At 40.5% G+C, this 11,591-nt stretch overlaps 1 protein-coding gene across 6 annotated transcripts in view; it reads right to left on the reverse strand.

Annotated features, from left to right (window-relative positions):
• Positions 1-11,591, reverse strand: part of ST3GAL3 (ST3 beta-galactoside alpha-2,3-sialyltransferase 3) — a 201,089-nt gene that overhangs the window by 177,324 nt on the left and 12,174 nt on the right. For all 6 annotated transcript variants that reach the window (XM_035893542.1, XM_035893541.1, XM_035893540.1 and 3 more), the window contains one exon: positions 11,029-11,173. In XM_035893542.1, coding sequence (XP_035749435.1) covers positions 11,029-11,143 — 115 coding nt within the window. In that variant the 5' untranslated portion in view covers positions 11,144-11,173. The remainder of the gene's footprint in view (positions 1-11,028; positions 11,174-11,591) is intronic.

Genomic DNA, 11,591 nt, shown 5'->3' on the forward strand with positions numbered 1-11,591 from the left:
AAAACCTTTTGGCTTCGGTGTTAAGTCTTAAATAAAATCAAAGCAGCCCTAACTTCCTGAAAATACACTAAAGTCCGCAGAAAAATTTCTTAGATCTTAGTTCTTTTTTATGCCACAATTACGACGTTTGCTGGAAATGAGTGAACTTCCCAATACCAAGTTTTTCGTTCTGCACCTAGTGGTTCCACTCACTTCTCAATTGCCATTTTCTGAAGTCATACTTACAGTCAATCACAAGAAGGAATTCTGCATCTGCATCAAGGCTGTATCAGAAAAGCAGCAAATCACTAGGCAACAGCAGATTTCTCTAGTCCTTCATACATCCATCCTTTGAAGCGGGAAGTGCAATTTGCATAGGAGAGTACATGATAAAGAGTACTTAGCCCTAGTTTATGAGCTGTTTTTAATTCTTCTTAAAAAAAGAAAAAAATTTTAGTAACTGTATCAAGAAACTTAAAGCATTCAAAGATCAGGAAACACCAGCCTAAAGGCAGTCCCTTCATAAAATGGCATGGTCTCTATTCATAGAGGCACAAACTATTTCTCAAATAGTACAATATGCTGTAATTCTAAAACTAACTTTGTGGGAAACAATATATACAGCAAGCAGAAGCAATATAGTATTATACAGCACTGAAACTTTCATATTTTTGTAATGCAAATAAGGCCTGTTTTTCAATATGCAAACTTCTATTTCAAAAGTTTAGAAATATTCAAACTACATCTGAAGCATCCTCATATATAGGCAAATTTAGAAAATTCAATCAGAACGAACACATTTTTTCACTAGAATTCAATTTGCAGTCTTTACATTGTATTAACTCAGGCTTCTGCTTCTAACAAAGTACTGGACCCAAACACAAAAGCTCTGAACTCAAATATATAGAAATTAATGTTACAATGAATCATATTTTAAAATAATAAAAGCCTTCCCAATGTTCAGATAAGGCACTTCTAGAGCGAGATTACGGCAACAGTGCTAATAGAAAAAAGCAGCATTACTAATTTCCTAACAGTATAATGGAGAACTACCTATGCTCTATTTGGAACCTGGTAGAATTGTGTGGGGCAAGTCTCAAAAGGCAGAAAAGTCTTAGCAACTAATTTCACAGTAATTAGGTTTCTAATTATACCTACAGCACAAGTGATTGCTATGGTTAAAACTGCCTGAACTGTGCCATTATTCCCCTTTCAAAAGCTCGGGTTTTCATCCTTTAAGCAGAAATCTAGAAGCTTAGTCTGTGCCTGAACATAATATTTTAAGTTTAAACAGAAGAAAAGAGAGTTCTGTGTTTGAGTATAGAGAGCAAAATTAAACTTTTCCATTACAAAACAAATACTACCTTTAAAAGGAAAAGAGGCGGCTGTGGTACTAATGCAGCTGGAAAACATGAAGTACGGTGCCTTTGACGTGATGAATCTGAAGGCTGAAAAACCCCAAGCCAGCATTCACACTGTTCAGGTTATACACTTAGTTCTTAAGGCACTTCCACAGATGCATCTTAGGCAACTTCTAGCAGCACCTTACCCTAGCCACACCATAGCCTAATTACAGTACATTACCTAATTACAGCCTAATTACTACATCAAGCCACCACTGCTGGCCATGCACACCATCACCAGTTTGTTACTATCAATGCAGTACTTTGAAATACTGCTGTGTTTTTACAAATACCAGCAGATGATCTCCGCCCCAAGCAAGCAACTTCAGTATATTACTGCTCTCCTGAACTGCGCAGGTGTAGAATGCGTAACCACAGGAGAGCGAACCTCATTTGGCCAAATGGACACTTGATCAAGAACCTCGAGACCTTTATTCTGTTCATAACTCTGCCCTTGCGCTGCTGCGTGACATAGAATAACTTCACTTTCCTGTGCCTCGGCTCCCTCTGCCTTCCTGAGTCAAGTCTATTTAAGTTATCATGCTTCATCCTAAGAAATGTGTCTCAGTACATTTATTTTGATTAGGGTATTTAAACACAGTCGCAGCAGAAAAGCAATACATATATAGTATTAAAGCTATTCCCAGACTGATTGATTTCTGACAAAGATAAAAAGATGCAATTGCACTTATAAATTATTAACTTTGTCAACATTTATTTCAAGTAAGCCTTCATATGTAGGAAGCCATCAGCTACCTACCTGTCAGAAAAAAATCAATTTTTATTTATTTCTGTGCCATCTCATTTTTCACTACTTCTTTAAAGCATTCATGCATCTGTGCATAATGTTTTGAAGGAAGATACTCCTCAGAACACGTACACTCACCATAGCTAGAAAAGGTGCCAATTCAACTTTTCTGTAGTTCCACTATGTTAACTCTTTTTGTTCCAGGAGCTATTAAGGGGTGTACTTGCTGCACCGTTGCAGCTCAGACGCACCTCACATTCAATCAGTGTCCCTAACACTGAAATCCACAGGATAGTAGCTGCGAAAAAATGACACGCTGTAACAGGGACTGAGTTAAAGTAGGAGGGATCTTAGCATCAGCTGAAAAAAGGACAAGCAACATATATGTTTATAAGCTATTAAAAATGGAAATAGCCGATTTTAACACATTTTTGGAACAGAGCAAGAAATGCTAAATTCTGACCCTCATAGATATATGTAATCTTGGATTGTCTAGGCATCTGGTTATTCAAAATCCCAAGAACTGGTTAAGAAACATCCTGTAGTGTCTGAACCAGACGAGAATTTTGGCACTATCCTCACATGCTATTACTTCCTCAAGAAAGCAATGCATACAAGAGCAATATAATCATGTGGTGCCATGAAGGAGTAACCACTTGAAACCAGCTGTCTCGTGTTCAAATCTATTCAGGATATGCACACACAGTACAAATTACTTTTTGCTTGATGCCTGGGTGCACAATTACATTCCTCCTGAAGTGCAGGAGAGATACATAATTCATACAGAGCTATACCTCATGACCCAATTGTACTTGTCCTTGCAAGTCATACCCAGGCTTCGCTGTTTTATTGCCTCAGCCTGACACTGTGATGTAAACCCAGACTGCAGTGAGGAAAATGAGAGATGTTACAGTGACAAGAGCACCAAAAAGGTTGGCAGAAGATAACAATCTAGGAAAAATCTCCTCTGCAAAACATCCCTAAGTGTGACAGACATGGTCAGAATCGGTACTAAGGCCACGGTCAGAGGATCACAGCAGCAACAGCTGTCCAACTCGAGACAAATCACATATTACCTCCTTTGTGCCAGAAGTTATTGCCCTAACAACGTCAGCAGAACTGATGTGAAGCAGAACTGGAATGGGCATGAAAGGTGCCCAAAGCCAGCCTGCCAGTATTAAAGCCGACAGAGAAAGTCCGTGTGATCTAGTCTATCAAACGCGTGCCAGGGTGGAGCTCCCATTAAGGCTGGTAATACCTTAAGGCACGAGGGCCACTGCTGCAATGGCTACAGGTCAGAGGCGCGCGCTTTGCGCGCCAAGGGGATGCGCAGTGACCAGATGGAGGGAAGGCAGAGAACCACTCACTAACGCGCATGAGGCAGCCCTCACAGGGGGGTATTGTTTCCAGCTGAACTCATTGCTAAGGGGTTCACAGGCAGCCGAGATGAATAAATCCTTTCACCTCTGAAAGCACTCAGCTGCAGAGTAATTGCTGAGAGGTAAAGTGCTTTCACTGCATTGTACCTTCCAGAAAATGGAAAGCTGCTGACTTTGACCTCTGAAAAACCATATTGGAGGACATAGCTTCAGCTGCACGTCAGACACCAAGTGCTGCCCCTTATGAACATTATCCCAATCCACGTATCAGAAGTCACAGGAACATGCCCTTCCCAAACTTGGGAGGGACAGGGAGAAAACGCACAAGAATTGAGCAAGTGAAACACTAAGTGAGTTTAAGGTCAGCTGAGCGAACAAATAAAACCACTCTCTGTTTTAAACTGGGCAAGTTCCTCAATTGCACCCATCAGCTAGCTAAAAAAAATGGAGGAGGGGGAAATACGAAGGCTTGAACGGGGACTCAAACTGCAACAAGACTGCTGTTGTCAAGAGAAGCAAGAGCACCTTACTATTTTGGAATGCAAAACTAAGGTCCAGCTGTGTGTAAGGGGATGGAGAACTATTCCTGCACCTTGCTTTTGTATCTTGCTAAAACATCAACATTAGCTCAGAACTAAAACAGTAACCCAGGGCTGAAAAAGCTAAAATGAAGATAGGACAAAGATGAGTGCAAGTACAGCACTACAGCCACTCCTCGATCCACAAAGTGCTTAAGGGTGCTGTGCTCTTAATGCGCTTCACTAAACCTGCCCTTATAGGTTCCTAAAGCCTGAAGAGTGTCCAGGGAGTTTTCCCCCTCTGGAGAAATCCCAAGGATGAGGCAACTTTATGCTTGCTCCCTCCCTCACCAGTTCTGCCATGCATCACTTCTCCACTCCCCAGCAGAGTTTTGTCCCACACTGTGAACATTACAGCAGCACTAGAAATTGCTGGAGCGATAGCAAGAACAGCAAGGTTGTAAAGTAACATTGGGTGTTTCACTAAATATGCAGCAACAGGTCAGAAAAAGATGAAGCACTTTCATCCCCCTCCTTCTTTGGTCTAACTTGTGAAGTGCTGCCTTCTAAAAGCCAGAGAGGTACTTGTGATTTTTTTTATTTTGCTTTTAACTCTTTCATAGACCTTAAAAGTTCTGATTCATATTTTCTGACTAGACTGTCATTTCTGCCCTGGTGGCCAACAGGCGGCTACCTCTGGTGGAAAGGGCTGGCAGCTCTGTACAGTTGCATCAAACAGCGAGAGCAAGAGGGGGCAGGAACAGACATGTCTGTCTCCAGCCATGCGAAAGGTGGCTGGCACAATTACAGCTGTGGAAGATGCTACCGTGACTGAATGTCCTGGCTTGCAGGACTTTTTAAGTTTAGCCATGCTCCTTATTCTGGCAGGTTAATAGAGAGCACAAAGTAACTTGAACAACAGTAACAATTTCTGGGCACTAAATCAATTTTCCTGTGTTCTGCACAGATAAGAGAATCATCCACCGTAGACAGTACACTGAAATTTTCAGTTTCAAGCTGACCACACGTGGAACATTTCAGCCCAATAGGAGAATTCTTACAAAAGTTAGGCTACTTTACCAGGCAATTGTTGTTTTAATTCCTATTTTTACATCTTTGTTCCAATATTCACTGCTGCCTCAATAACATTACTTCCTATTGGAACAGTAATTTTAAAAAGTATCATTGCGATCGACAAATCCCAAAAGCATCTGAAAAGTAGCAAAGAGGTTCCTTGAATCTGTAGCTGGATCCGTGTTATGAGAACTTTCTAAACATTTGTTCTCAATTTTGGTGCCATGAGTACAGCACTAACACAGACTACAGAACAGCTGAGTAGATGAAAAAAAAAAAACCTTGAAGTTATTAGTAACTCAAACATTAATGAAGTCACAATAATCCGCCTCAATGCTGTTCCCAGTCCCTTCCTGCAAAGCAAAAAAGCAACTGTTTCAGGCTGCGTAATAGTTTTCAAAACAGTTTTTTCAAAAAGCTAATGCCCACAAGGTTAAAGTCTCTCGGGCTCTTCAGCCTGGGGGGCAGCAGCAACAGCAATAGTCTACCATAAAGAATACACACACACACACACCCCCCGCTAAGGCTGCAGATAGGTACAGAGCAACTGAAATAGTTACCATCACCATCTGCTTGCCACCCCTTGCAACGGGGGCATGAGTGCCTTGTAATTCTACAGGAAAAAAGGATATGCTCCCTCATCCACCTAACCATAAATCCAGCCAGCTTAGCTCAATAAACCACTTCTATCAAAGATTTATGTTCCCAGTGCCAAGTTGAGCTGGCCCGGAGCTGTTGTTATTCTATAAGAGCACTCCTGCATTTCGTTCTTCTAGCAAAGGCAAGTAGGATGGTAACTCCCAGAGACGAGGGTCTGAACACAAAACAATTACATGCCACTCTCCCCAAAGGGGACCAGTTTGTCTCCATGGCCTAGTTGCTAACACACCGACTGAATGTCTTATTTGTTTTTCATTAAACAACATAATGGAAAGAAGTCAGATGTCAGCGTATGCAAGACCCACTCCCTTATCGTAGAACAAATGACATGCCTAGTAACTCAAGATACAACAGTTGTACCCACACTACATACCATGAGGCTTTAACTACATGAGAAGGAGCACACACGTTCCAAACCCTTGTAAAAGGATCGATTTCTTCAGGACATTTTTAGTCCCCAATATAAGAATTGACAAAAATACCATTTTACTTTGAAAGAGAGAAATCAGTATTTATATTAAAGATAAAGGTTTGATTGCTTTTGATTAATTTAGCCTTTTTTGCTGCAAGACTGGTTTCCATGGAAATGCAAGCAGACTAAAAACCTGCAACCAGAAGTCAGTCAGTTTTGCCTGTTTATGGCTCCTCAGTTCCCATGGAAACAGAAATTTAAAAAAAAAAAAAAAAAAAAAAAAAAAAAAAGATAAGGGTCCTGAAATACCTTCAGAAAATCTCTTCCCAGACCTTTATCTTTTTGCCTGCCTTTCCAGAACTAGAGTTGAAAATAATGTGGAGCAACAGATGACAGAGTAGTGACTTGATTTCTTTATGGAGACATCAACAGAACATACCTGGAGATGTTTCAAAAGCCACTTTCAAACTGACTAACTCAAATCTATAGCTACAAATTGCATTAACTTAGGTTTTGGCAAAAGTACCTGAAGTAGAGTATGTATTTCTTTAAATTAATTCAATGCTCATGTGGATAGAAATACCACAGAGAATAGGAAAATAGCGTCACACTGTCCTTGTCCCTAGTATACTTCAATACTTTGAGAGGCAAAAAAAAAAAAAAATAAATAAAAAAGGAAGAGAAAAAAAGCTGCCTTGGGGGAATGAGTCCAATATTTCCATAGCCAGAACATTTTTTAATGGAATCATTCCTTCCTTACAACACATTCATTTTTAAGTTGCAAAATCAGCTATACACATACCAGGTTAAGTAACAAACATTAGTATTAAATTTTAACATGACTGTATTCTGCCCTTCAGTTATGAGTAAAAATGCATTCCTCCAAGCTGATAAGCAAATCTAAGAGGCACTGTCAGCAAGACTCCATCTCCCATCGTATTTTTCAAAGATAATGGGGCACCTTCCCCCGTGCTGTCTTCTTGTACAGATAACATCTTCCCTCCTCCTCGGAGCTAAAGGCATCAGGGAAGGTGGAAGGGATAAGACAGGGAGCTGTTGGGAAAGAGGCTGCAAGGTCCTTCTAAAATGTACAGGATAGCTAAACCCAATATCAAACTTCTTATTTTCTTGTTTGCCCCCCACATCACATTATCAGTTCTACATGCTTAGCACACCTCCATGCAACTCAACACTCTTAATCAGAGGCTGCGGCATCTGTCTGGGAAGAACGTGCAAGGATGGTGTACATCTCTTAGCACTATTGTCAGAGACTGAAGCTGCATTATAGAAATCAGGAAAGAAAAAAGAAAATGGAAAGCTTACGTCCCTCCTAAACACTGCTCATATACTCCCAGCGATCACTGGAACTCAAAGGCCCTCCTGCATTCACACAATGTTAGACACCACTTTTTTGCACTTTGCTACTGCTCTGAGAACTAACAATATATTGCCACCGACATAAAACAAGGCTGGGGAAGAGGAGCCAGCCATGATACTCACTAAAAGGATGAGAGAAGGGTAGCAGTCACTGGGGGTTTGTCTTGAATGGAAGAAGCAGTTGAACTTAATTCAACCTTAATTAGTTCACATTAGCTGAATTCAATCTATTCTTGTCACAGGAAAGATAAGCCTTGGAGAATTAATTCTTTCCTATTCTCCTTTGTCTTTTGGAGAGGTGTCGAGTCACACAGGAAGGAGAACAATCTCTTAGAACTCGCTAAGGCATCACTCAAGGAGGACAGGTTTAAAGTTAAATGGAGATGGTAAGAGAAACATCGATGTGTATCTTTCAGTCTATTCAGTTTAGCCCCCTTGGAGATGTCAGAAGTACAAACAAACAAATTACTTTCAACTATTCATTTACCTTAGCAGCTAAATATACAAACATTGAAGTCTCAGTGTGACTAGGTTCCTTACAGAGTTACCATAACAAATTCATCCATAACAACAACATACACTGGCATTTTCTAAAACATTATGTGAACAAACCACACAAGCAGCAAGTCAGCAGACCAAGTATTTTTCACCATACTCTATGGCAAATTTGTTCGTGTCCAATATTAAACAGAGGTGTCGAGTTTACTAAAACCAGTCTCTGAAGAGATTGCAAGGGTGTCGGGTGTCAGGATCAGCTTAGTTTCATGCCACCTCTAGCACAAAGAACAGAACAGAGAAAAGATTAATGTGACTACCAAAGCCAGGGAGTCACTGTTACACAGAATAAAGATGCTGGTCACAAGAAAAGAGAAAATAATTTAATAAGAAGATAACTTACACATAAAATCAATAATTTAGGTTATTAAGCACCCCAAGATTAACCCATCTAACTTAGTTTTGCCTTTGGGGACATCAGCGTTATCCTATCAATCTTAGGGAAATTTACAAGGTCACACACTGAACTGTAATTCAGAAAATAAAGCACCACCTGCCTTGTGCACTGAACTAAGCAAGGCTCCCCTTCAGAAAATAGAAAGTATAATTGCACCATTACACATTGGCTCATATTACACATGCTCAAGGAAGCCTAATCATGGTTAAATAAACAACTTCAATTCTGTCATTTGTTAACTTCCAAACACTTATTTGCAGAAGCCTAACATTAACTCTTCATATCAAGTTTCCTGATAGGGGCTTTTAAATTTGTATTTTAAATCTGCGCAAGTTCCTCATGTGTAAAATTACATGATAAATAAAACACTTTTGATACATACAACACTCTGAAGATCAGCTGAAAACTGGCACCACCTTAACTGTTTTCAAAAGTATTCACATAGAATTTTGCCCTCTTGCACTAGACTGCTGTTTACAGTAATATTTCAAGGAACTTCATCTGATATTTAAGACATAATGCATAAAAGTGTCTAGAAGAAAAGGAACATAGTACAGCCTATATCAATTGTGACAACTGATAAAGATCAATAAGCTAAATCTTCAAGCTAGTATCACTGCTTTGTACATGTTGAAGATTAACGCAAGCATTGCAACTTCCAAGAATAAATGAAGAACACATTTTACACACAAGATTAGAAAAAAGGAGACACACACCTAACAAAGTCTGTGACACCTCCTCACAGTGCTCCTGTCAGAACCATCCTGGGTATTCAAAAGCAGCCGGTACGCTCAATAGAAATTACTCTAACTAGGCTGCAACGTAAAGTCATCTTCCCAGGTAAAAGCATTGCCTTACAGAAATCCACAATGTTTGCATATAGATTTGCAACGTTGCATCACAAGGCACAGTTAGGACAAAACCCCACAAGGGCTGACAGGGTGAAAAATAACAAATGGCACACAAAACTAAAGGCACAAAATCCAAAAAGGCAAAACCTGAAGAAATTTAGAACCCACCCCAGCATCTTGGTATATGGCACATAAACACAAAGCTTCTCCTCCACATTTAAAAAAGTTTACATAAAAGTTGTGGCCTGAAGGGTTTTTTGCAGGCCTTGGGAAGTCCCGTCAAAATTTCTGGTGGTATGAAGGAAGTAAGGATAGCAGGTGGTATAATTTCATAATAGATCATCATGCGGTAGCATATATGGCACAACAGTTCCTTTTAACTACACTCTGTACTTTTTTTCATGCAGGAACAATTTTCTATACCTCATTGACAAAAGTGCTAGTTTTCAGAAGATCACAATCAAGATTTTTTACTCCCTCTCTGAAGCACAAGCCTGAAGAAACAATCCCTGCTCAGAAAGACACTGTGCATCTCCTTTTACAAATTCAGTTTTCCAATACTTGCTCTAGTACAAGACACCTTAGCAGTCCTCCTGTCAAAATCACTGCATCAGTGCAAATGTCGTATCCAAGTCATCATCTGTCATCATGCAAAACTCCTTAGAGCACATAACAACAGAGCACGTAAGAGAGCACGTAGGGGTAGAAAAATGTTGTTTAATAAGCACTGCAGTAGAAACCTCCAGCAGCATGCACAGAAACACAATACAGCGAAGATGGAGTTTGACCGATGGCTTTTTGTCGGACAGAAAAACAATCCTTCTGGATCACTGTTTCTCAGCCACTGATCCAGGGAGCAACGGTCAGCTGTGAGACATCTGAAACAGTCTGTGGAACAGCTGCAAAGAAGGCTGGCCTGTGCTTTGGGTAGGAGGGGGAGAGAAGGGAACTTTTTCCTTGGTTTTATATTTTCAATAAACAATTCTCATATGCAAGCAAGAAAGCAATCAACACGAGCAAAAACAAGAGCTGTAACTGAGCAATCAAACCTCAGTCTAATTTTGTATCTCATTGCAACTAAAATCTCCTATGGCATTACTGCACAGTACAATCCTCAGATTGTATTCAGCGAGGTCAGATGTCTCTTTGGCCTTAAAAAGGTTGAGATATATCGTTTTAGATGACAAATAGTTGGCAGATAATAACATGGAAGGTAAATAGAACATGAGGATTTCTGAAGGACAAAGTAAGATAAGGAGGTAACCAGCATATATGATTACAGAAAGAAATCAAAATCCACCAGGAAAAGAAACCCTTTCCTTAGGTATTTTTAAACGTACAAAAAGATTCAGGGAACAAAAGCCTCAGCATGCAAACTCTTTATTTTGACAATTAGGAGTCATAAACCAACACAGAATATTCCAAGAACTGAAATCTCTAATACTAGATTTATAGAGCATGAACCTGCTTTTGTACCCAGTAATAAAAGTAAAGCCATAAAGAGCATTAAGTAATCACAAATTCAACCCCTTAAGTATACAAAAAGCTCCAGCATTTGATTGGGCTTAATCACATCCCTCTAATGCTACTAAATCAGAACCACCTCAGTACTATTGCAACTATTTAACAGATATTTTAGGGAGCCCAGAAACATTTACACGGTGCTCGTACTTACTTGAATCCTCCCATCTGAGCAGGTGCAACTTCCAAGCAGAATAGTACAGAAATCCCAGTACCAGAAAGAGGCAGAGGGCTAGCAGCAGGTTACGCATAAACACCAACAGTCCCATCTTCACATTAAATCTGCTCTTCTACATGACCTGAGAAGGAAAAAGAGGTTGAGGTTGGAGCCACCTTCCCCAACAGTCATCCTTCCAAAACACGCAATCCCATACCCACAATAACGCTCAGATCCCAAACCATGCTCTCCACAAGGTAATGCACCCCCATTACCCAAACCGCATGGGTGAAATAAGAACTACCACCCTAAGCAGCTGCTTTTTTTTGTTGTTTTTTTTTTTTATTCTGCCACAAGAGTAAATGCCGTTCGGGAGAGGCAGGAGGGCACTGCAATGCTGTGACAGGGCAGCAGCCCAACTCCTTGTTAGCACTTACGCCCCAGCCCACTTCAGACAGTCAGTCCCGGGCCGGCCAGAGCCGGAGGCCTGGCGAGCACCGCGGTCCTCCGGAGCCCTGGAAAGCCCAGACGCGCCAGAAAGCAAACCCACAGCGCCCGGG

This window comes from Egretta garzetta, unplaced genomic scaffold (assembly GCF_000687185.1).
Source record: "Egretta garzetta isolate BGI_Z169 unplaced genomic scaffold, ASM68718v1 scaffold75, whole genome shotgun sequence".
Classification (NCBI taxonomy): domain Eukaryota; kingdom Metazoa; phylum Chordata; class Aves; order Pelecaniformes; family Ardeidae; genus Egretta; species Egretta garzetta.